General features: G+C 35.9%; 1 protein-coding gene across 1 annotated transcript in view; it reads left to right on the forward strand.

Moving 5' to 3' along the window:
- LOC150085446 (acetyl-coenzyme A synthetase, cytoplasmic-like) overlaps positions 1-23,744 on the forward strand; it is a 200,725-nt gene that overhangs the window by 161,153 nt on the left and 15,828 nt on the right. The window contains exon 14 of the mRNA XM_090373254.1: positions 18,074-18,273. Within this exon, the coding sequence (XP_090229380.1) occupies positions 18,074-18,273 (200 nt within the window). The remainder of the gene's footprint in view (positions 1-18,073; positions 18,274-23,744) is intronic.

A 23,744-nucleotide genomic window follows, 5' to 3' on the forward strand; every position in this document is an offset into this window, starting at 1 on the left:
GCATTGTCTGATAAGAGTGTAGTCTCTGGCATTTTTTCAGATTGCTTATATCAGTGAAAATATTGCCTCATTAGTCCACAGAATGCTTGTGCTCCATTAGGACTTAATTTATACACAAGCAAAAAATTGCAACAACAAACAGAATCCATCCCTCTTTCAGAAGGATCTTGTGGTAACATCTGAGTATAGATGATCTTTATTGTATAATACTGGAGGATGTTTTGGTAATATTTAGAACTAAATTTTTTATTTCGCAAAAATTCCCATCCTTGTATTATAGGAAATTATTGCAAAATTGCATTTCCTCGACCGATACTTCTTTCATAATAATATTAAAATTTTTTCCAGACTTGTGGAACTGTTTGTGTAAACATACAATAAGCAAGAATTGATATTGATAATAACAAAAAAATGTAAATAATAAAAAAAAAAAAAAAACGACATAGTAAACCATGAAACAGAATTATGTCCATCTAAATTTAGTGTTTCGCAGTTTAACAGGCTATTCTGTGTTTTATATTTCTGCTTCGCTTATTAATGTTAACCCTTGCTTATTGTTTATATTATAGCCTATTTGTCTCTGCTGCTTTGTGAGTCTGAATGGATTATGTAGTTCTTATTTTATTCCTCTACAGTTATCATATTCTTTTCATAACATTTTAGTTGTAAGACTTATCCCCTCCCCCCAAAAAAAAACTTGTGCTGATCTTTTTAGATTAAGCAATATTTGTAAAAGAATAAGCAGTTTACATCAATATGATACGTAAAACACTTCCGTATGATACTCTCCAGAAATTAAAACGAAAACAATTAAAAAAGAAAATCTTGAATTACAGTAAGAAATAATTAACAAAAATTAAAAACCAAATGAACACAATTAAAAATTAATATAACTAAAAAAAATGCAAAATGATTTTCTTTCCTGAAGCTGACAATGCTTTTCGACCATATGTTGTGATCACAGGAATGAAAATTACCAAATACAGCTGAGCATGGAATTTAAATAGGGAATATTTGTCTTCGTGCATGTGCATAAAGTACCATGAGTCAGAGATTATATATGGCCAGCGAACATTAACAGAATTCTTGTGTAATTTAATTTCGACGGTTTCTACAATTAGTCTCGTATAATTACATTGGACACTAAGTATTTTGACCTCGTCAAATAAGTGTTTTTCATTAACAGCATTAAAAGGTAATTCTGACACTGCCAAACGAGAAGCACGAATTGAGGCCAAGTGTTGATTAACACAAATTCAGAGGAAACCGCATAGAACCCTTATAAGACAAGTTGCAATCACTGCAAGAAACGTATACTAGGTCTTTTATTTGTGTTGCGAATGAGGAAAGGACTGAGCGATTGTTCAGTATAGTGTGTTATTTCCATATTGGCCTAGTTACAATTTTAAATTTGGTATCTTTAAAGAATCTTAAGTCTTTTGTGCCACTGTTCAACATATGGGACAGAAATAAAGTATTTTCTGATATTACTATTGTTGATTGGTGTTTTTTTTTTAAATTCTATCCTTAGCTTGTACCCTAATGGTGTCTATTGTAGCAAGTGGGCAACTGCTATTAAGAATCTGCTGGTTAATATTTGTATTTTTGAGCCCAAAGCAGATTCCGTCGTTGAATAATTATAAGCATTGAGAAATTGATTACAGATAATCGATCTTTTGTAGGTGAACGGGTGATAGCTGTTATAATGCAGAAGCAGACTGATGTTTGTAGGTTTATGATAGATGTTAAATTTGATTTTATTCGCATCCCTAGTAAGCGTGAAATTTAGAAAATGTAAAGACTTGGTATCCATATTCTCCAATGTAAATTTGAGTCTAGAATGAATGTAAAATGTCTTGGATAGTGCTACTATCGGTAATGACTAGAACATCGTCTAAATACTTCCCATAGTATTTGATACAGGGTAGAAAAGGTATCAAATGTATATGTTCGATCATTGAAAGAGATCGCCGATATTATGCCACTCGGGCTTAATCCCATTGGCAAACCAATTGTTTGTATACTTTGTCTTGAAAGGTGATACAATTGGCTTCCACTAAGAGTTTAAGTGAAAAATTTCCTTAATAGGAAGCTTCATATAATTAATTGATATTGAGTTATTATTTAACTTATTCCAAAGAATATCTAATATAACCTTAAGGACTGTAAACTTGGTGGTAATGATAATTTATTCTTACTAGATGTTACCTCGTTATGTACGAATGTAAACATTGAATACACGTTAGATATTCTTTGGGATATGTTAAATAATAACTCTATACCAATTAATTATACTAAGCTTTCTATTAAGGAAATTTTTCAATTAATTAAATTCTTAGTTGAAGCCAACTATATCACCTTTCGAGACAAAGTATAGAAACAAATTTTTGGTTTGCCAATGGGATTAAGCTGAGCAGCCTATTATCAGAAATCTATCTCTCAACAGTTGAACATATACATTCGACTCCTTTTCTACCCCATATCACATACTATGGGAGGTATTTAGATGATGTTCTAGTCGTTACCAATAGTAGCACTATCCAAGACATTTTTACATTTGTTTAATAGTATTCATTCTAGACTCAAATTTATGTTGGAGAGGGAGAATACAGATACCAAGTCATTAAATTTTCTAAATTTCACGCTTACTTATTAAATATTATAAGATGCAAATAAAATCCAATTTAACATCTATCATAAACCTACAAGCACCAGTATTCTTCTGCATTATAACAGCTATCATCCGTTCACCTATAAAAGATTATCTGTAATTAATTTCTCAATGCTTATCATTATTCAATCACTGGATCTGCTTTTGGTTCAGAAATACAAATATTAACCAGCAGATTCTTAAACAGGGGTTATCCATTATTATTAAAGATCCTATCAAACATTGATGGGATCTTTTCATTGACAATTCTTAGGAAACCTATGTGCCATAGTTACTTGATAAACCCTTCATAGTCCCTTTATAAACATGGATTGATTCATGCACGTGAGAGAATTGATGTCAATTTTCACAGCAGTGCATGGAAATCATATGGCACTTTGGACATTTATTGTGAATAGCTTGCTCAATTTCTGCTGTGTTTGTTTCCAGTTATTAGTTCATCATTGTGCTTACTTTATGTTACAAAAAGGAACATTATTCAAAAATGAAGCATTTGCAGGCACTAGCACATATAAACTTTTTATATTGTTTGTATAACATATTTTTATGGTTTGTATGACAAATTTTGTGCCACCATTATCAGAACACCATGTATAAACTATAAAATGCAGCTTAGATCTTGATGAGTTAGCAACTTCAGAAATATCAATATGATTGATTTTCATAATTCAATTTGCTTTTTTAAATCACTTTGAAGTTTGACTCTGAAGTGATTCTCTCCTAAACAGTTGAAATATTAAGAAATCTTGGATAACTTGATTTTTTATTCTACCTTTTACCTTGCATTCATTAGTTTGCTATTTAATTTAATAAAAATTGCCTATTTATACATGGGTTTCCCCCCCTCACCTCTGAAGTTTTAGATCAATAAAAATGAATACATTGGTACTATTTTAATTGGAATTACTTAATAAATTAGTGCAATGGATCATTCTCTTAAAAGTTCACTGAGTGACATTTAGAAATTCTGGCCTTCGAATGGGTGTTTCCACATAGCTTGAATTCAAGAATTACTACTTCCTTAACCTGGAGCTAGAACACCATATGAAGGCATTGTAACAAAATCTGTTTTCAGCTCAAACTCTTGTTGGACATCATATTATTCTACACTTTGTCTTCTTTTATGCTGTAAGTATAAAATATGCCTTCTTTTCCTTGCTGTGCTGATCATAAAAGGAGGGGGGTAATGCCAAACTTCAACTCAGGTAAGACAACTTTGCTTAGTAAAATTTGAATGTGTGAGCATGAGTTTACTTGCATATTAAATATTATAAGATAAATTTCTTTAATGATAAAGAAATAAAATATTTAACTTCACATGAATTTTAAAAAATATATTGATTTATTAAGTTCTAAATAGGGAATATATCATGTACTCAGAACATCTAAATTACTTACATGATAGCATCTCTAAACCCTTTGGGAATTTCACAAAGGACACGAATAATTACAGACCAGTTAGTTTAACTTCTGTTCCGGGTAAAATAATGGAGTCACTGGTTAAAGATGCATTGCAGGATCATCTAGACAAGACTGCAGCAATAATTCAGACACAGCATGGGTTTGTTAAGGGAAAGTCTTGTCTGACAAATTTGATTGGTTATTATGATGTGGTCACAAAGGAACTGGATGCAAAAAATAATTTTGATATCATATACTTGGATTTCAGGAAAGCTTTTGACACTGTTGCGCATGGAAGACTACTGTACAAATTGGAGCAGAATGGTATTAAGGGTAAGTTGCTACAATGGATAAAAGGATGGTTAAGTGGGAGAAGACAGAGGGTGGTAATCAATGGGTGCTGCTCTTCGTGGACTAATGTTATTAGTGGAGTCCCACAGGGTTCGGTGTTGGGTCCACTGTTGTTTTGTATATTTATCAATGATATTGATGAAGGTATATCAGGCTTAATGTCGAAGTTTGCAGATGACACGAAGGTTGGCAGGGTTGTTAATGACAGTAATGGCAGTGTGCTACTGCAACAGGATCTAGATAATTTGGGCAGATGGGCTAAGAAGTGGCAACTGAAGTTCAACCTTGACAAATGCAAAGTACTGCATATGGGTAGAAGTAACCCCAGAGAAACGTACCAACTGTGTGGTACTACACTTAAGGTGGTAGAAAATGAAAAAGACCTGGGAGTAATTGTGCAGTCAGATATGAAGTTTTCTGAGCAATGTAGACAGGCTGCTAGGGCAGGTCATGGGGTTTTGTCAATGATATATAGGAATTTTGCTAGCAGGGAAAAGGAGGTGATTGTCCCTCTGTATAAGGCAATGGTCAGGCCACGCCTTGAGTACTGCGTACAGGTCTGGAGGCCTCATTTTAGGAAGGATGTAGATTTGCTTGAGCGTGTACAGAGAAGAGCAACACGATTGGTGAGGGGAATGAAGGGATCCTCTTACCAAGAGAGGCTTAAGTTCTGCAAATTGCAGTGGCTGGAGACTAGGCACCTGCGCGGTGATCTGATTGAGGTCTATAAGGCCTTGAATGGGTTGAGCACGCTGAATTCTGATGGGATCCTCCCACTTGTTCAGAATACGAACCTACGGGGACATAAGTTCAAATTAAGAAAGGATAGATGTAGAATAGATGTGCAGAAATTTGCCTTTAGCCAGCGGGTGGTTAATTGCTGGAACAAACTTCCATCTGTCGTTGTGGAAGTTGATAGGTTAAATAAATTTAAGGAGGAACTGGACAGGCAATTGGAGGGTATGGTGTGATTTTTTTTTTTTTTGGCTGATGCTGCATAAGCTCCTACACTTGCTTTCTTGCATCAGGTGCCACTACTACTACTACTAATTTGTTCTCATGCCCCAAACAAGAAAAAGTAAAACTAAAGAATATCAGACTAATGCATTTCTGAAACAGTTTTCTCCAAAATCTTATTACAGTTGAATGTTCATTGCTTTCCATTTGACTTGGACAGAATCCTAAAGAATTCCAAAACATTATTTAAGCAAATTTGTTTAGTTCACTGAATGTGCCAATTTAGGAAATATCCCTTATTTAGAGCCCATTTAATATTTTTTGTCAAAATTCACTTGGAGTTAATGTTTTGTATTCATCAAGAAAGTTATGTAATATCTTTCATTTCATATATAAGTACAGTCAAGTCCTTATTATTCAATAATATGCATATATAATGCTTCATAATATACTGATTCATAAGGGGCCAGATCCAGTTATGAAACTTAATTACCGTACAGCAACATTATTAGAATTCAGATAGGTTATCCAGTGGTGTTTTTCAATATAGCACCATGCCAACAAATTGCTGTACCTTGTGTATAGATTTATGTGTCCAGCATTTTTAGTACACTTTTCACTTTCCATCAATTTTAGTACACTACAATAAATTTGTATGTTTTAGTATTCTCTGTGAATTGATATTGCACCTTTATTTAAGTATATATAACTGTATATAGCAGGAGTGGCCTACTTAATTTGTGATGTGATCTACTTTTTTCCTTCAAAATGTGTCGCAATTTACTATCGCAAAAATTACACTCCACAAGGTGCACAAATCAAGGGATGACTGTATATTTAAAATTCATCATGATCAACCGAAATTAAATCCGCGATTGACTCATTGGCCACCCCTAGTATATAGCATGGGAATGAGAAATTGTTTTGATGTTCGAGACAGAGTTAGGCGGGTCGGAAAACTGCTAGCTTGGGGGGGGGGGGGACACATGGACTAATAGATTAACAGTAGACACTGGCAGAGGTGAAAGTGATTCTTGCACTGTTTTATTACAATGCAATTGAGCAGCAGCCTGGAAAGCAAGGTAATGGGGATTTCAGGACTGCTGAGAGTCATAGTGGAACAAGTAAATACATGGGCTGGGTTAAGGTAACTAAGAGTAGAAACAGGTGCATGTACATCAAAGGTAGATATTGTTGGGATATCAGATATGGTGTCACACAGATGCAGTACAGAATTGGAATTTGGGGAGTACAATGTGTACAGGAAGGGAGGAGGGGTTATGCTGTTAGGTAAGAAACACAAAATCTAAGGAAATGCATCCAATTGATGTTGGTGAACAATGCAGTGTTGAATCTGTTTGGTGTGACAGGGAAAGGAAAAATTAGTTGGGGGGGGGGGTGTTTTATAGGCCTAATGAATCTGATGAGTGTTATGAGAAATAGAATGGCCCAATAAATCAGTGTCTTATAATGGGGGATTTTAATTTCCCAGAGATTGACTGGAATTTTTGGTTTGGTCACTCGCACACTAGCAAGGCTTTTCTGGATTTATTTGATGATTGTTTTCTACAGCAGCATATTCGGGAGGCAACTAGAGGGAGTAATATTATGGATCTGATTATCAGTAGTGATTCTTTATGCATTAAGAATTTGCAGATAAAGGAACCACTAGGTGGCAGTGATCAGTGTGTTGAAGTGGGATTTACTCAGAAGTAACTACCATCAGGGGTAAAGGGAAGGAGTTTTTTGATTTTGTAAAGGTGACTACAGTGGTCTGAGACAGTATTTAAATTCTATACTGTGAAACCAACTGATGATGTTACCAACAGCAAATTCAAAATGGGAAGCATTCAAAGAATTAATCTTGGAAGCTATTAGGCTTTTCATACCAACAAAGAAATTGTTCAAGATTTAGCCCTAAATGGATGTCGGATGAACTAATTAGACATGTGACAGAGAAGATAAATGCATGGGATACATATAAATTAATTCGTGACATGGAAGCCTATGATAGATATAAGCTGGTCTGTTACAAAGGAGGTTAGGCAGGCACGCGAAGGCAGATTATGAGAAATCTTTGGCAAAGGATGCAAATAAAAACAGCAAAGAGTTCTTTACTTATGTAAATCCTAGAAGGAAAGGGATGAATCAGATTGGTCCACTTGATATCGATGGCTCAACTGTTGATGATCCTGCTCAGGTAGCTAACAAACTAAATGAATATTTTGCATCGACATTCACACATGAGGAGTTATTCAGGGAGGGGAATGCCAGAGGTGTATTCAACTCTGGCAGTAAGCTAGATAATCTTGTAATAACTGAGAGTAAAGTGGAGGAGAAATTGTTGAAGATAAACACAAGAAAGGGACCTGCTGTGGATGGAATCTGTCCAGTTATATTAAAGGAGGTGGCAAAGGAAGTAAGCAAACCCTTAGCCATAATTATGAGAGCTTCCCTGGACTCAGGAGGTACCCATGGACTGGAGATGTGCAAATGTGACCCCCAATCCACAAAGGAGGATCAAAGGGAGACACAGGTAATTACAGACCTGTTAGTTTAACTTCTGTTCCAGGGAAATTAATGGAGGCACTGGTTAAAGAAGCATCGCAGGATCATCTAGACAGGACTTCAGTTATAGCTCGGACACAGCATGGATTTGTTAAGGGAAAGTCTTGTCTGACCAATTTGATTGGATACTATGATGTAGTCCCAAAGGAACTGGATGCAAATAATAATTTTGATATCATATACTTGGATCTTAGAAAGGCTTTTGATACTTTTGCACGTGGAAGACTGCTGTACAAATTGGAGCAGTGTGGCATTGGAGGCAAATTGTTGCTATGGATAAAGGGATGGTTGAATGGGAGAAGACAGTAGTAATCAATGGACACTGCTCTTCGTGGACTAATGTTATTAGTGGAGTCCCCCCAGGATTCAGTGTTGGGTCCATTGTTGTTTTCTGTATTCATTAATGATATCAGTGATGGTGTATCAGGCTTAATGTCCAAGTTTGCAGATGATACAAAAGTTGGCAGGGTTGTTAATGACAGTAAGCTGCTACAACAGGATCTAGAAAAGTTGAGCAGATGGGCTGAGAGGTGGCAACTGAAGTTTAACATTGACAAATGTAAAGTACTGCATACGGGAAGCAGTAACCCCAGAGTAACGTATCAACTGTGTGGTACTACACTGACAGTGGCAGAGTGAAAAGGACCTGGGGGTAATTGTGCAGGCAGATATGAAGTTTTCTGAGCAGTGCAGACTGTCTGCAAGAGTAGCTCGTGGTGCCTTGTCAATGATATACAGGAATTTTTCTAGCAGGGATAAGGAGATGATTATCCTCTTATATAAGGCAATGGTCAGCCACACCTTGAGTACTGTATACAGGTCTGGAGACCTTATTTTAAGAAAGATGTAGAGCTGTTGGAACAAGTACAGAGAATGGCAACAAGATTAATGAATGGAACAAAGGGTTGCTCTTACAAAGAAAGGCTTAAGTTTTGCAAATTAGTGTCTGGAGACTAAGCACCTGTGAGGTGATCTGATTGAGGTGTATAAAGCCGTGAATGGTTTGAGCATGCTCAGAGCTGATGGGATTCTTCCTCTTGCTCAGAATAATTGCCTGAGAGGGCATAAATTCAAATTGAGGAAAGACAGTTGTAGGATAGATGTGCGGAATTTTGCCTTTAGCCATCGGGTGGTTGATTGCCTGAACAAACTTCCATCTGTTATTGTAGAAGTTGCTAACTTAAACAGATTCAAGGCAGAACTGGACAAACATTTGGAGTGAGTGAATGGGTGAAATGAGAAGGGGTGGGTTTTTTTTTTTTTTGGCTGATGCTATATAAGCTTGCTTTCTTGCATCATGTGCCCTTGCTAATGTTAATTAGCATTGATGTCATGCAGCTGCAGCTTTTTCCCAACTTTCATCATAGCTAAGAAACTCCCAAATCGTTGTAGCAGCTATATTGCAAAACTGTGATTAATGTAGTCCCCATATTTTACATGCTCAACAACTATACTGTACAATGTTTTTTAAACACAGACTTGATTAGTGCTATCCAGAGGGAAGACAGAGAATAATAACCATTATTTAGACAAATCTGGGATATGCTGACAAAGTTAAATTAAAACAAGCAAAGTTCTCTTTTTTATATCCCTGATGATGTTGGGGTCATTGGAAATGAACATGCTGAATTAGTTGCCAAAACTGCATTGGATTCCATCAATCTGTCCATTACCACACAAGTCTTAGATCACCTCTGTATAACTTAAAGAAGTGATGTGTTTAAAAATGGCACCATATCTAGCAGAAACTAGACTAATAACAAGCTACTCTTTATAAAACAAAGTCCTCAAAGTATGGAAATACAGTATCTGAGATAATGTACATAAGTTACATCTTCCTAGCCCATTTCAACTTTGTTACTGATCCACCAGAATGTAGAAGTGTAATAAAAAAAAAAAAAAAAAATAACAAGAAAGTGCAATATTTAGTAGCTCAGCATATGCTTATTGACTGTCCGATACACAACAGAGGTCAACAAAAACTGTCTTTGCTTAATTTTTCACTATAAACACCCCTCTCACAATACCTGATACAGCAGGTGTGGCAAAAATTACCTACCTGAAATAATTTGATCCTTTAATGCACTTTTAAATCTTAATTGAAAACATTTGACGAAACTGTAGACTGCTCTTCATAGATTAGGTGAATTTTGGCCTCACTGCCCTTGTTACATAAAGCACAAACAAAATTTTTTTTTTAAAAAAACAAGCACACTCAAATAGTAGAATCACTACATTTATGATAACACAGATAAGCAGTATTAAAAAGAAAAAAAAGTGCTATAAGTAGATAGAAATAAAGACCAAGGCACGTACTGGAAAGTTTCAGGAACAGGTAGGTCATTGAATACGTTGAAGAGAAAACAGTCAAGATGAGATCCCTGTGGGATATCCAGGTTGAGGAGTTGAGGCTGCTGATGAGGTGGGAGCTAGTAAATTCCCAGTACAGTTTGCCAAAACCATTGGAGAAGAATTGTGCTAAACCAGTATTCAATGTGGATTAAAATTGGAGATATGGGGGGGGGAATTTCTTAAAACCTGTGCAGTCAGGGAAGAAAGGACCAAGCCTGGCTTTACAGTAGCGAAATGTACTCAAATTCCCTAAGGCATTGTTGAGGGCTGGCCTTCTAGTGATGCAGAAGTATCCAAAGGCTTTGTTTGCAGTCATAGTATTCATTATTCTATGTCTCGTGTGAAAAATATTGCTTTAAAAAAGTTTGGCATTTATAGTGTTAATTGTGGACAACATTCCAGGGAATTTGATGCTTCTGAATGAGTTTTAGCATTACTATTAAAGGCACATGATGCAAGAAAGCAAGCTTATATAGCATCAGCCAAAAAAAAAAAAAAAAAAAACCCCTTCTCATTTCACCCATCCGCTTAATCCAAATGTTTGTCTAGCTTTGCCTTGAATCTGTTTTAGCTATCAACTTCTACAACAAACAAAAGATGAAAGTTTGTTCCAGCAATTAACCACCCGCTGGCTAAAGGCAAACTTCCATACATCTATCCTATAACTGTCTTCCCTCAACTTGAATTTATGCTCTCCCAGGCGATTATTCCGAATAACAGGAAGAATCCCATCAGCATTCAGCGTGCTCAAACCATTCAAGGCTTTGTACACCTCAATCAGATCACCTTGCAGGTAGGTTCCTAGGCCCCCAGACACTGTAATTTGCAAAACTTAAGCCTTTCTTTGTAAGAGCAACCCTTTGTTCCATTCACTAATCTTGTTTCCCTTTTCTGTACTCATTCCAGCAGCTCTACATCCTTCTTAAAATGAGGCCTCCAGACCTTTGTACAAGGTGTGACCTGACCATTGCCTCATACAAGGGGATAATCACTCCCTTATCCCTACTAGAAAAATTCTGTATATCATTGACAAGACACCATGAGCTACTGTTGCAGACCATCTTCACTGTTCAGAAAACTTCATATCTGCCTGCACAACTATCCCTCAGGTCCTTTTCATTCTCTACCACTGTTGGTGTAGTACCACAGAGTCGATACATTACTCTGGGGTTACTGCTTCCCATATGCAGTACTTTACATTTGTTAATGTTAAACTCCAGTTTACCCTCTCAGCCCATCTGCTCAACTTTTCTAGATCCTGTTGCAGCAGCATACTGTCATTAGTGTCATTAACAACCCTGCCAACCTTTATCTCTGCAAACTTGGCGATTAAGCCTGAGATACCATCAATAAATGCAGAAAACAATGGACCCAACACTGAACCCTGGGGACTCCACTAATAACGTTAGTCCACGGAGAGCAGTGTCCATTGATTACTACCTGTCTTCTCCCACTCAACCATCCATAGCAGCAATTTTTGCAGCAGTCTTCCATTTGCAACAGTATCATTGTTGTTAAATTGATAAATTGCAGAGTTAAATTGCAATGCTGAAGTGGTCCTTCCCCCCCCCCCCCCCCCCCCAAAAAAGAAACCTGAACATTTTCTTAGAAATATGTGAGGGAACAGTTCTTGTTTTAAAAGGAATGTAAGTAAGAAACAGTACCCCAAATAGTATACATTTTCCTAGTTAGCCTACATTTTCATAAGAAAAGTTAAAAAAAAAAAAAAAAATCACCAGCTTCTGATTTTTATAGGAACCAGCTTAGAAAACGATGGATAGATAGATTATACCACCCTGCACAGTTTTTGATGTTTTTAACTCAGTTTTTTTATGCCGATTAGAAATATTTTTCTTAGAAATATTATTTCTAATCGGCATAAATATTAAATTTTTTTCCATCATATACTATTTCTTCACAAATCACTTAAGTTGACATCATTTAACCCCAGGGGCTTAGAGGGGAACAGGTATCCTGTGTGTTATCAGACACTCAGCCTAAAACACTGATGGATCCAATATCTCTCTATTACAGAAGATTTAGGAGAAGTCCGGTTGGCCTGCCTCCCTAAAATCCACTCATGCACACCTTCTCAATGGTAAACCTATTACGTCACTTAAGTGGCAACGAACGTGTAGTGGTTCTCTTCAAGACGGCTGGTCAGCGTGAAGAGGAAAAGACCAAACCCTCCAGCATATGACAGCACGACAAAATAAATGGCCCTCAGTCCCCAGCAGCTTTCACTCTCCCTCTTACGGCAGCGAGAGGATCAGAGTGAAAGCAGAGGGTGCTAAGAATCTCTGGGTACGACCAGGCTGCCATGCACGGAAACTGAACTTAGGATATTAGAGCTGGAAAAGGAATTAGAAAATGTGAATTGGAATATCAACGGGTTGGCTGAAACAAGAAGAAGAAATGAATCACTTATAAGTTTATCAAGTAGAAATCTGCTGTACACCTATGGAAACAGTGAAAGGAGTGAAGATGGAATTGGGTTTCTGGTCCATAAAGATTTTAAAAACAACATTTTGGAATTCAAAAGTACATTACCAAGGGTGTCAAGACTAATACTCAAGATTTCTAAGAGGTACAGGCCTAAAGATTATAATGATTTATGCACCAACATCGAGCCATTATGAAGAGGTTGAAGAAATATACACCGAAATTGAGTCTTCTAGATGAGCAGAAAACCCACTACACTATTATTATGGGGGACTTCAATGCTAAGGTTGGAAAAAGGCAAAACAGCGCAGAAAGAGGAACTATAGGAAATTTTGGAATTGGTTAAAAAAAAAATAACAGGTGAAAGACTTGTGGAATTTGCAGAATCTCAAGGACTGTCAGTAATGAACCCTTTTTTTTTTTCAAAAAAAGGGTGAACAGAAAGTGGACATGGAAGAGTCCAAATGGATTAACAACTAATGAAATAGACTTCATCCTCACTAACAGAAGATATATTGTGAATGATGTTACCATCCTGAATAAGGTAAATGTTGGAAGTGATCACAGAATGGTAAGATGTACACGATATAGATGTAGGAAAGGAAAAAACTGACTCAAGTAAATAATACAAAGGTCTCTGAGATAACAGAGGAGGAGAAAAAGCAGTATGTACTGGAACTTAAGAACAAGTTTGAACTTCTGCAGACTGCTCAGGACCAAGATATCGATGAGGAATACTAAAACTTTCTGAAAGTGATAAAGCCCAAGAAACCTATAGGGAAACAGAAATCCAAAGAAGAAAAAATTAGTCAAGAAACACTTGTCATGATGAACCAAAGACGACAAATGAAGAGCAAGAAAAACACTGACAGGGAGAAAATTGAGTATACTGAGTTATGCAAAGCCATTAGAAAGAGACTCAGAGAGGATATAAGAAGATTTAACACAAAAGTAGAACAAACATTAAAGGAAAACAAAGGATTTAAATCAGCAGCCATGAGCAGTAATACAGAAAGACAAATGATACTGAAACTGAAGAATAGCCATGGTGTACTTATAAATAGCGGAGAAAGCATAATTTAAATAGCAGAAGACTACTATAGAGAATTATACAAGGAGCGAGGGAATAATGCCAGCAGTGGGGAACATGGATTGCAAAGTAGCAACACATACGACATACCCGATATTCTTCCTGATGAGGTAGAACATGCATTAAAAAAAATGAAGAATCAGAAAGCCCCGGGGGAAGATGAAGTTACTGTAGAGTTGTTAAAATTGGGAGGAAGAGACATAACACAAAAACTGGCAAGGCTCTTCAAAAGGTGTGACGCCTAAGCAGTGGAATAATGCAATCGTAGTTTTGCTGCATAAGAAAGGAGATAAATTGGAAATTATAGACCAATTAGCTTGTTATCCCACATCTACAAGTTGTTCACAAGGGTCATTACTAACAGATTAGAAAGAAAACTTGATGAGAATCAACCGAAAGAGCAAGCTGACAGGATTCTCAAATATGGATCACCTTCACGTAATATCACAGCTAATGGAGAAAGCGAATGAATATAAAACACCATTATGCCTGGCATTTGTGGATTATGAGAAGGCATTTGACTCCATACAGCATAAGGCAATGTTTCGGGCACTGCAAAGACAAGGCATATATTATGATTTTGAAGAAAATATATGAGAGTGCAACATCCTTTATTAGACTAGACAAAGACAGTAGGAAATTTAAAATCGAGAAAGGAGTTCGACAAGGAGACAATATCTCTGAAGCTGTTTACTGCTGCCCTTGAGGAAGCTTTCAGAAGATTAGACTGGTCGCAGAAAGGAGTCAATGTGAACGGAGAGTACCTAAACCATTTACGTTTTGCAGATGACATTGTGGTCATAAGCCATGACCCCAAAGAATTAGAGGAAAATCTTAATCAGTTATGCACAGTTAGTAAGGATTTTGGACTAAAGATGAATATGGCTAAAACAAAAGTAATGATGAACAAGTATGCCACAGAAAGGGAAATAATGATTGAAGGAGCAGTAATTGAAAAGGTGGAGTCATATACTTATCTGGGACAAGTTATTAGCTGTAATAATGATAAATGGCTGGAAGTCAAGAGAAGAATAAATTTTGGATGGATAGCATTCAGGAAATATAGTCACATACTGAAGAGCAATATCCCAGTTTGTCTAAAATGTAAAATAATGAACCAATGTATACTCCCCACCATGACTTATGGAAGTGAAACTTGGGCACTTACCAAAAGAATGGAAGAGAAGCTGATAACTACACAGCGAAGAATGGAACGAATTATATTAGGAATCAGACTGTTAGATAAGAAGAGAAACACATGGATTAGGCAGCAAACTCAATTAAAGGACATTCTTATCAAAACTAAAGAATTAAAATGGTCTTGGGCAGGACACAGCTCGAAGACATGATGACAGATGGACTAAGAAAATAACAGAATGGTACCCAAGAGGAGCTAGAAGAAAACCTGGAAGACAAAGGCGGAGATGGATAGATGAAATTCATGAGTTTTTGGGTAGTAAATGGATGGCCAGTGCTCAAAACAGAAGGAACTGAAAGTTGCTGGAGAGTCCTTCATCCTACAGTGGATTGAAAATGGCTGATGATGATGATGAACCCCAGGGGCTCACATATGGTGAGTATGGACTTGGCACACCCAGGGTCCTGAGCTGGATATCATCATTCTTCTCTCTTGGTGATTCCCTTCTACTTCTAACTCGTGTGTTTTTTCTCTCTCTCTCTCTCTCTCTCTCTCTCTCAGGGTAATTCAGGATTTTTTTTTTTTTTTTTTTTTTGCTGGCGCAGCATAAGCCTCAGGCTCCCTTGCACCATATAGCTAATAATAATAATAAGTTGTATTATTGAATGTATTAAGTGAGGAGTCAATGCTGAGAATTCGTAAACTAAATCTTCAAGTTCACTGCCTTCAGCCATTTATTTCTTAACCTTGAGAGCTCCATTAAGCAGTGTTTATCAGTATGAGCTCAGTTTATTTTTGAGGTAATCATGTCAAACTTGTGCCAAAAACTGAGTAATATGTTGTTGTACAAGTGTTTGAACAATCCAAACTTATTTTGTTATATTTGTAGCAGTTATATCAGTCCTCATACAAAGACAAGATATTACAAAATTTGTAAAAAATCTGTATTGTGCTTATTTTGGAGTGAAACTTAGTGAACAAGATAAACAGTGGGCTCCACTAAGTTTGCTGAACCTGTGTTAAAGGCATTGAGACCACTGTGATGACTGTTACTTTTGCTTAGTTAATGTAATGTTGAGGGATACAACATAATGGGTAAGAAGGGCATTATATATTCTAATATTCCATTTGCCATTAGACCAGTCCCACATGGAGGTAAACTGCCAATTCCATGCCCTCCACTTATATTGGAGAATGTAACAGCAGAGAATGTTGAATGTGAAGTTTCTGAAGATGAAACTTAATCCTGCACAACTGGAGGCATTAAGATTTTCCAGAAAATCTTCTACCACATGGGATGTTTTTTTCTCATGGTACAGAAACAGAGAATGAGAACTAGTCCCCTACTTTTCTGAGGACAGTTCTATTCTGCAGTAATATGAATGACTTGATGAACTATTTAGGAATTAGTTACAATCCTAGAGTGGAGGCTTTTTATTGACTCAAAGGGGAATCTCAAAGTTCTGTTGCTCCACAATGCAAATAAATATGGGTCAATTCCAGCAGCTCACTCTATGCATTTGAAAGAAACATATGAAAACTTGTAGTTGTTGACAAATATTAAGTATGATGAACATGGTTGGTTGCTGACGTTAAAGTGATAGGGATATTACTCTAACAGCAATCTGGTTACACAAAAATGCCTTGCTTTTTGTGAGTGGGACAGTCAGGCAAAAAGTAAGCACTGGGATGTCAAGGTCTAGCCAAAGAGGGGCATTTGTTGCCCGGTTCAAATAACATAGTTCATAAACCACTGATAGACCCCAAAACTGGCCTCCTTACATGTCAAACTGGGTTAATGACAAAAGTGATGGAACAGTTTGCAAAAACTTTACCTCAAGGAGGTCCCTGTTTCAACTACCTTTGTACTAAATTCCCATAAATCATCCAAGAGAAGCTAAAACAAGGTATTTTTGTTGGACCTCGAATTTGCAAACTGATGAGGTACCAAGATTTTGAGGGGAACTATGAATAAAAGAGAAAAACAGGCATGGATTAACTTCAGATCTGTTGTTGAACTTATTAAGGAACAAAATTCCCAGACTATCAGAATATAGTCAAATATATGTTGGCAAACTTTGAGAAGCTAAGCTGCAACATGAGTGTCAAAGTACATTTTTCACACTCCCACATAGAATATTTCCCAGTAAATCTAGGAAGTGTTAGTGAAGAACAGGATGAAAGGTTTCACCAGGACATTAAAAACATGGAGATGAGGTACTAGGAGAGGTGGAATGTTAACATGATGACTGACTATTGCTGGATGCTGAAGAGGAACTGTAAAGTAGAAAGATCTGCAATAAAATCAAAGAAATGAAAATTTGACCCATCATAGATCAGTTTTTAAAATGAGAGGAGTGTTTAGTGGGCTTTTTACCAAGCTGCCCTTTTTAAGCGTTTTCAACATGTATTTAAATATGAAAGCCTGGTAAAAAAAAAAAATAGCATTTTGTTATAATTTTGTGCACAAATTCTGCCAAAATTAATAAAAATTTATGAAAAAAGCAAATTTTATTTCTTGATTTTTGAAACCTGACATGATGGAAACAAATGGAAGTCATTTTTGAAATCAACATTTTTCTGGGAAAACAGTTATTTATTAATTTATTTTTTTTCAAAATGCAGAATAGGGTGATATCTGAGTATTGCTGAGGGTCTGATTAAATTTCTTTACAGGCTGCATTATGACTAATCAAAAAAACAGCATTGTTATTTTAAAGCATTTGGCATTTGCCAAATGCTTTAAAATAACCCATGCATTGTGTACATTTAAATAACCCATGCATTGTGTTATTTACACAATGCATAGGTTATTTGAATGTACACAATGCATGGGTTATTTTGCATTGAAATGGCCATCTCAAAAGTGAGAAATTTCCATATTTTGATAACTAATCATTCTTTGATAACCTGAATAATTAACTGGTGTTACTCTGGATATTAGTAGTCTTGGATATTTAGGCATTTTCCAAGGGTTGTAGACAAACTGAACTATAAGTTGAAGACACAAGCTAAGCTTTTAACATTAAACTTCTTTCTGTTTAAAAAATGTGAAATTTTAAATGGCATTTTCATGGACAATATTAACTACATTTTATATTAGGTGCAAGACGAGATAAAGATGGTTATCTGTGGATTACAGGAAGAGTGGATGATATGCTTAATGTCTCTGGCCATTTGCTCTCTACAGCAGCAGTAGAATCTGCCCTTATATATCACAAGGCAGTTTCTGAAACTGCAGTGGTTTCACATCCTCATCCTGTTAAAGGAGAATGTCTTTATTGCTTTGTTGTTTTAAAAGAGGTAAATTGAAATTTTTAATACATGTACATTTAAATATTGAAAGGTTTCTGTTTTGCTTTTTGGATTTTATTTTCCCAGAAAGTAAGCTTTTTTTTTTTTTTTAACTAAAATATTAAATTTAACAAAGTTTATTATTGAATATAGTTTAAAGATACAAAATAATGACCCACATTCAGAATCAGTTATTACAAAAACTAGTCTTCCATACATTCACAGTTCCTATTCCATTATTGATTATCATTAGCTTCATTATTCCATTATTGATCATCATTATCATAGCTTCAAAACTAATTCAGCAAGTACAGAACTAACACAACACATCCAATCTCAAAATCACAACCCACTCATCGATTCAGCCATCACAGTTAAATTAAATTCTAGCTACAAAATCCTTGAAAATGAAGCCCTCGTCATCGAATGGTTTAAGCGCCATACATCACTCAATGTGTTAAACAAAAAGATTCCATGCATTTCGGGAACCCAACGTATATAACACAAGTGCACTCTCTTCCCCCCCCCACTACAGCTAACTGAAGACGAGGAATCTCGAAAGTCGCTCATGCGCGACTATTAGCTTCTATTTTTTCTTAATTTAATTTAATTAGGCAACCATAGAATGGAAGGTGCACTTTCCTTTCTTAAATATTTTTTTATAGCTCATAACTTAGTTTTAAACCCATAATTCCTGTAAGTTATTAGAATCCTATAACCACTATGTATGTGGTAAAACTCTCCACCAGCTAAGCGGATTACTATGAGGTGAGTGCTGAAAATTAAGCTAAGCTATACATACAATCTAATTAAGCTAAGCTATACATACGATCTAATTAAGCTAAGCTATACATACGATCTAGTGATTATCATATAAATATACAGAGCCACAATACGTAAATCTGTATACAAAAACCCATTTTGCCAATAAATAATTCGGAACAGTAAGAGAACTTACTCACTCAGTAAAGTGAGTAATAAGTTTCTTCTTTTTCTAATAATGAAATAATTAAAATATAGACTGGTTAAAGTATTTTTTAAGAGTCCAAAATTTTGTGTTAACCTATAATAAATATTTGCAATTACATTTGTAATAATGAGATAGTGCAATTCTTAGGAATTATATCTCCTTACCATTTACTGAAGATTTGTTTGAATCCAGTGTTTCAACAAAACAGATGGCAATAGAATTATAATAGTTGACTGGTCATAAGACCTGAAATGGTGGTTTTGATTTTATAAATGGCAACAGTATCCCAGTACCAAGTTTCAGGTTTTTTAGATGTTATATCTGTAATTATAATTGTTAATGTAAAAAGTAAATCGCGGTTGTAAAATTTTTTTTTTTTTTTTTAAGACTGATTTTGATGCATTGTAGTCTTAGTAGCTAGGGAACCATTTAAAGCCCAAGAACCAGATTTTGAGTGATCATATTAGTCATTTAAAAAAAAAAAAAAAAAAAAGCAGTATATATTACTGTACAGTTTGTTCTACATTAGGAAGAAAGTAATATAAAGTTTACTTTGTCACTGTCTGCATAGGATTTAAGCTGCTTCATCTGCCCTTGCATATCATGTGCACTCAGTGAATCTGCACTAAAAGTTTTACACATCTTCTTTTCCAGCATTTCACTGTTGAGTAGTAAAACTTTGCAAAGTTATATTTCAGTAAACATAGAAATAATTTAATATCTGCATATGCATTCAGTTGATGTCTTGGGGATGCTCTGGTCTCTCTTAGGGGCATAGGCTAGATTTTATTGGCTATGACAGTTTGGGCTTGTGCTCACTTTGGGAGTGGCACCAATGTCCATGGATCAACCTGAATCACTAAAATCATTTTTAACATCATTAGAAATGTGAATCTTATACTTGATAAATTATTTGTAGGTCAGCATAAGTTTGGTCAAGTCCACCTGCCATCTGGCAGAAGACCAGTAAATCTTGAAACAGCTGTCACAACAGTAACCTGAACTTCAAACAACTGGGCTAAAAGAGCTTGGTAACTATACACCTTAAAAGGTACTTAACCGAGGTCTGTAAGACTGAGGAGAAAGTAAACTGAAAGAGTGAAATTTTGACTATTATAAATAATTCCAGAACTGGTGGGGACAAATTCAGATTAAAGTATGGAATGGAAGATGTTTAGACTGGACTGTAGGAAGTTTTCTTTTAGAATGGAATAAATTGCTTTCATAGATGATTGGGGCTGGCAGCTTGGGAGAGGGAGGGACTCATTGATCAGCTGGATAGGTTACCATTGAAATTTAATGTGAGGAGGGAATTACATAGCCAGTTATTTATTTTTTGTCTGGTGCAGCAAAATTTTGCAGCTTATTTACACCATATGACTAATACTAGAGAAAAAAAAAAATTTTTTTTTTCCAATTAAATTATCTTTATCTGATCTAACTGAACTTATCAGTAGAACTGGTTAGGTTATGTACGAAATATGGTAATCATATTTTCTGTCCTTAAATCATATATTTAGATATTTTGATAATGTGGATTAATATGTTGCTGTCAGAAAGTAAATCACTGACTGCATGCAGCTATTGTAGCTGTGAGCCCTGTTGTTTCATTGATTGTAATCCAGGAACCTACAACCAATGAAATCAACATGAAAAGTTATTTCAGAGGTTGATTCATTAGTTAGGTAATTGACTCTCAATCTAGGATAGGCAAAGTAAATCAGCCAGTAACAGACAATAAGCTTCTCACATGTGCAAAACTAGTTTCTCTAATAGTTGATTTGAATTTGTCCAAAGAATTTAGCATTAAAATTTCACAAACCTTATTTGCAGAGAGATTTATCAAATTGGATTTTGCTTTCTTTTAGATGACTGATATGTAAAGAGCACTGATCACCTGGTGATCTAATATTACAAGTGTCAGTTGGGTCATAAAAGATGTACAACAGATTGAATTATGAAACTTGGGGGATTTGTCACTCACAGCTTCAAATTGCTTGCTATGAATGCCTCTTCATGTAGATATATTGTCTGCCCTGTCAGAAATTTCTCTTATGAGTTGTCTTACATTCTTGCAATGGAATATTACTCATTTTATTGAAGCACTTTCTGTTGTCCTTTGGAAGCTCTTCAGTTCAGACATTACCTTTTATGTTAATAATATAACCTGTTTGAGGAATCAACAAAAATCAGTCTATTCCCATACAAAATACAGATGCTATGATTTTTTTCTGGATCCTGATTTCTATGTTTACTGAAGAGGCTATATGAGCAAAAGTATTTAGACACTTCTCCACAAATATCGTGTTCTATTCTGAAAGTCACATATTGGCTCAGATCATCATCATCAGCCATTTTCAATCCACTGCAGGATGAAGGCCTCTCCAGAAACTTTCCAGTTCCTTCTGTTTTGAGCACTGGCCATCCATTTACTACTCAAAAACTCATGAATTTCATCTATCCATCTCCGCCTTTGTCTTCCAGGTTTTCTTCTAGCTCCTCTTGGGTACCATTCTGTTATTTTCTTAGTCCATCTGTCATCATGTCTTCGAGCTATGTGTCCTGCCCAAGACCATTTTAGTTCTTTAGTTTTGATAAGAATGTCCTTTACTTGAGATTGCTGCCTAATCCATGTGTTTCTCTTCTTATCTAACATTCTAATTCCCAATATAATTCGTTCCATTCTTCGCTGTGTAGTTCTTAGCTTCTCTTCCATTCTTTTGGTGAGTGCCCAAGTTTCACTTCCATAAGTCATGGTGGGGAGTATACATTGATTCATTATTTTACGTTTCAGACAAACTGGGATATTGCTCTTCAGTATGTGACTATATTTCCTGAATGCTATCCATCCAAAATTTATTCTTCTCTTCACTTCCAGCCATTTATCATTATTACAGCTAATAACTTGTCCCAGATAAGTATATGACTCCACCTTTTCAATTACTGCTCCTTCAATCATTATTTCCCTTTCCGTGGCATACTTGTTCATCATTACTTTTGTTTTAGCCATATTCATCTTTAGTCCAAAATCCTTACTAACTGTGCATAACTGATTAAGATTTTCCTCTAATTCTTTGGGATCGTGGCTTATGACCACAATGTCATCTGCAAATCGTAAATGGTTTAGGTACTCTCCGTTCACATTGACTCCTTTCTGCGACCAGTCTAATCTTCTGAAAGCTTCCTCAAGGGCAGCAGTAAACAGCTTCGGAGATATTGTGTCTCCTTGTCGAACTCCTTTCTCGATTTTGAATTTGCTACTGTCTTTGTCTAGTCTAATAAAGGATGTAGCACTCTCATATATTTTCTTCAAAATCATAATATATGGAGTATCTATGCCTTGTCTTTCCAGTGCCTGAAACATTGCCTTATGCTGTATGGAGTCAAATGCCTTTTCATAATCCACAAATGCCAGGCATAATGGTGTTTTATATTCATTTGCTTTCTCCATTAGCTGTGATATTACGTGAAGGTGATCCATAGTTGAGAATCCTGTCCTAAAGCCAGCTTGCTCTTTCGGTTGATTCTCATCAAGTATTCTTTCTAATCTGTTAGTAATGACCCTTGTGAACAACTTGTAGATATGAGATAACAAGCTAATTGGTCTATAATTTCCAATTTCTGATTTATCTCCTTTCTTATGCAGCAAAACTATGATTGCATTATTCCACTGCTTAGGCATCACACCTTTTCTAATGCACTTTGTGAACAGTCTTACCAGTTTTTGTGTTATGTCTCTTCCTCCCAATTTTAACAACTCTACAGTAACTTCATCTTCCCCCGGGGCTTTCCGATTCTTCATTTTCTTCAATGCATGTTCTACCTCATCAGGAAGAATATCGGGTATGTCGTATGTGTTGCTACTTTGCAATCCATCTTCCCCACTGCTGGTATCATTCCCTCGCTCCTTGTATAATTCTCTATAGTAGTCTTCTGCTATTTGAATTATGCCTTCTCTGCTGTTTATAAGTACACCATCCCTATTCTTCAGTTTCAGTATCATTTGTCTTTCTGTATTACTGCTCATGGCTGCTGATTTAAATCCTTTGTTTTCCCTTAATGCTTGTTCTACTTTTCTTGTGTTAAATCTTCTTATGTCCTCTCTGAGTCTCTTTCTAATGGCTTTGCATAACTCAGTATACTCAATTTTCTCCCTGTCAGTGTTTTTCTTGCTCTTCATTTGTCGTCTTTGGTTCATCATGACAAGTGTTTCTTGACTAATTTTTTCTTCTTTGGATTTCTGTTTCCCTATAGGTTTCTTGGGCTTTATCACTTTCAGAAAGTTGTAATATTCCTCGTCGATATCTTGGTCCTGAGCAGTCTGCAGAAGCTCAAACTTGTTCTTAAGTTCCAGTACATACTGCTTTTTCTCCTCCTCTGTTATTTCAAAGACCTTTTGTATTATTTACTCGAGTCAGTTTTTTCCTTTCCTTTCCTACATCTATATCAAGTGTACATCTTACCATTCTGTGATCACTTCCAACATTTACCTTATTGCCGACCGGGCTAG

The sequence above is a fragment of the Mastigoproctus giganteus genome, chromosome 5 (genome assembly GCF_048544385.1).
Source record: "Mastigoproctus giganteus isolate SK-2022 chromosome 5, ASM4854438v1, whole genome shotgun sequence".
Classification (NCBI taxonomy): domain Eukaryota; kingdom Metazoa; phylum Arthropoda; class Arachnida; order Uropygi; family Thelyphonidae; genus Mastigoproctus; species Mastigoproctus giganteus.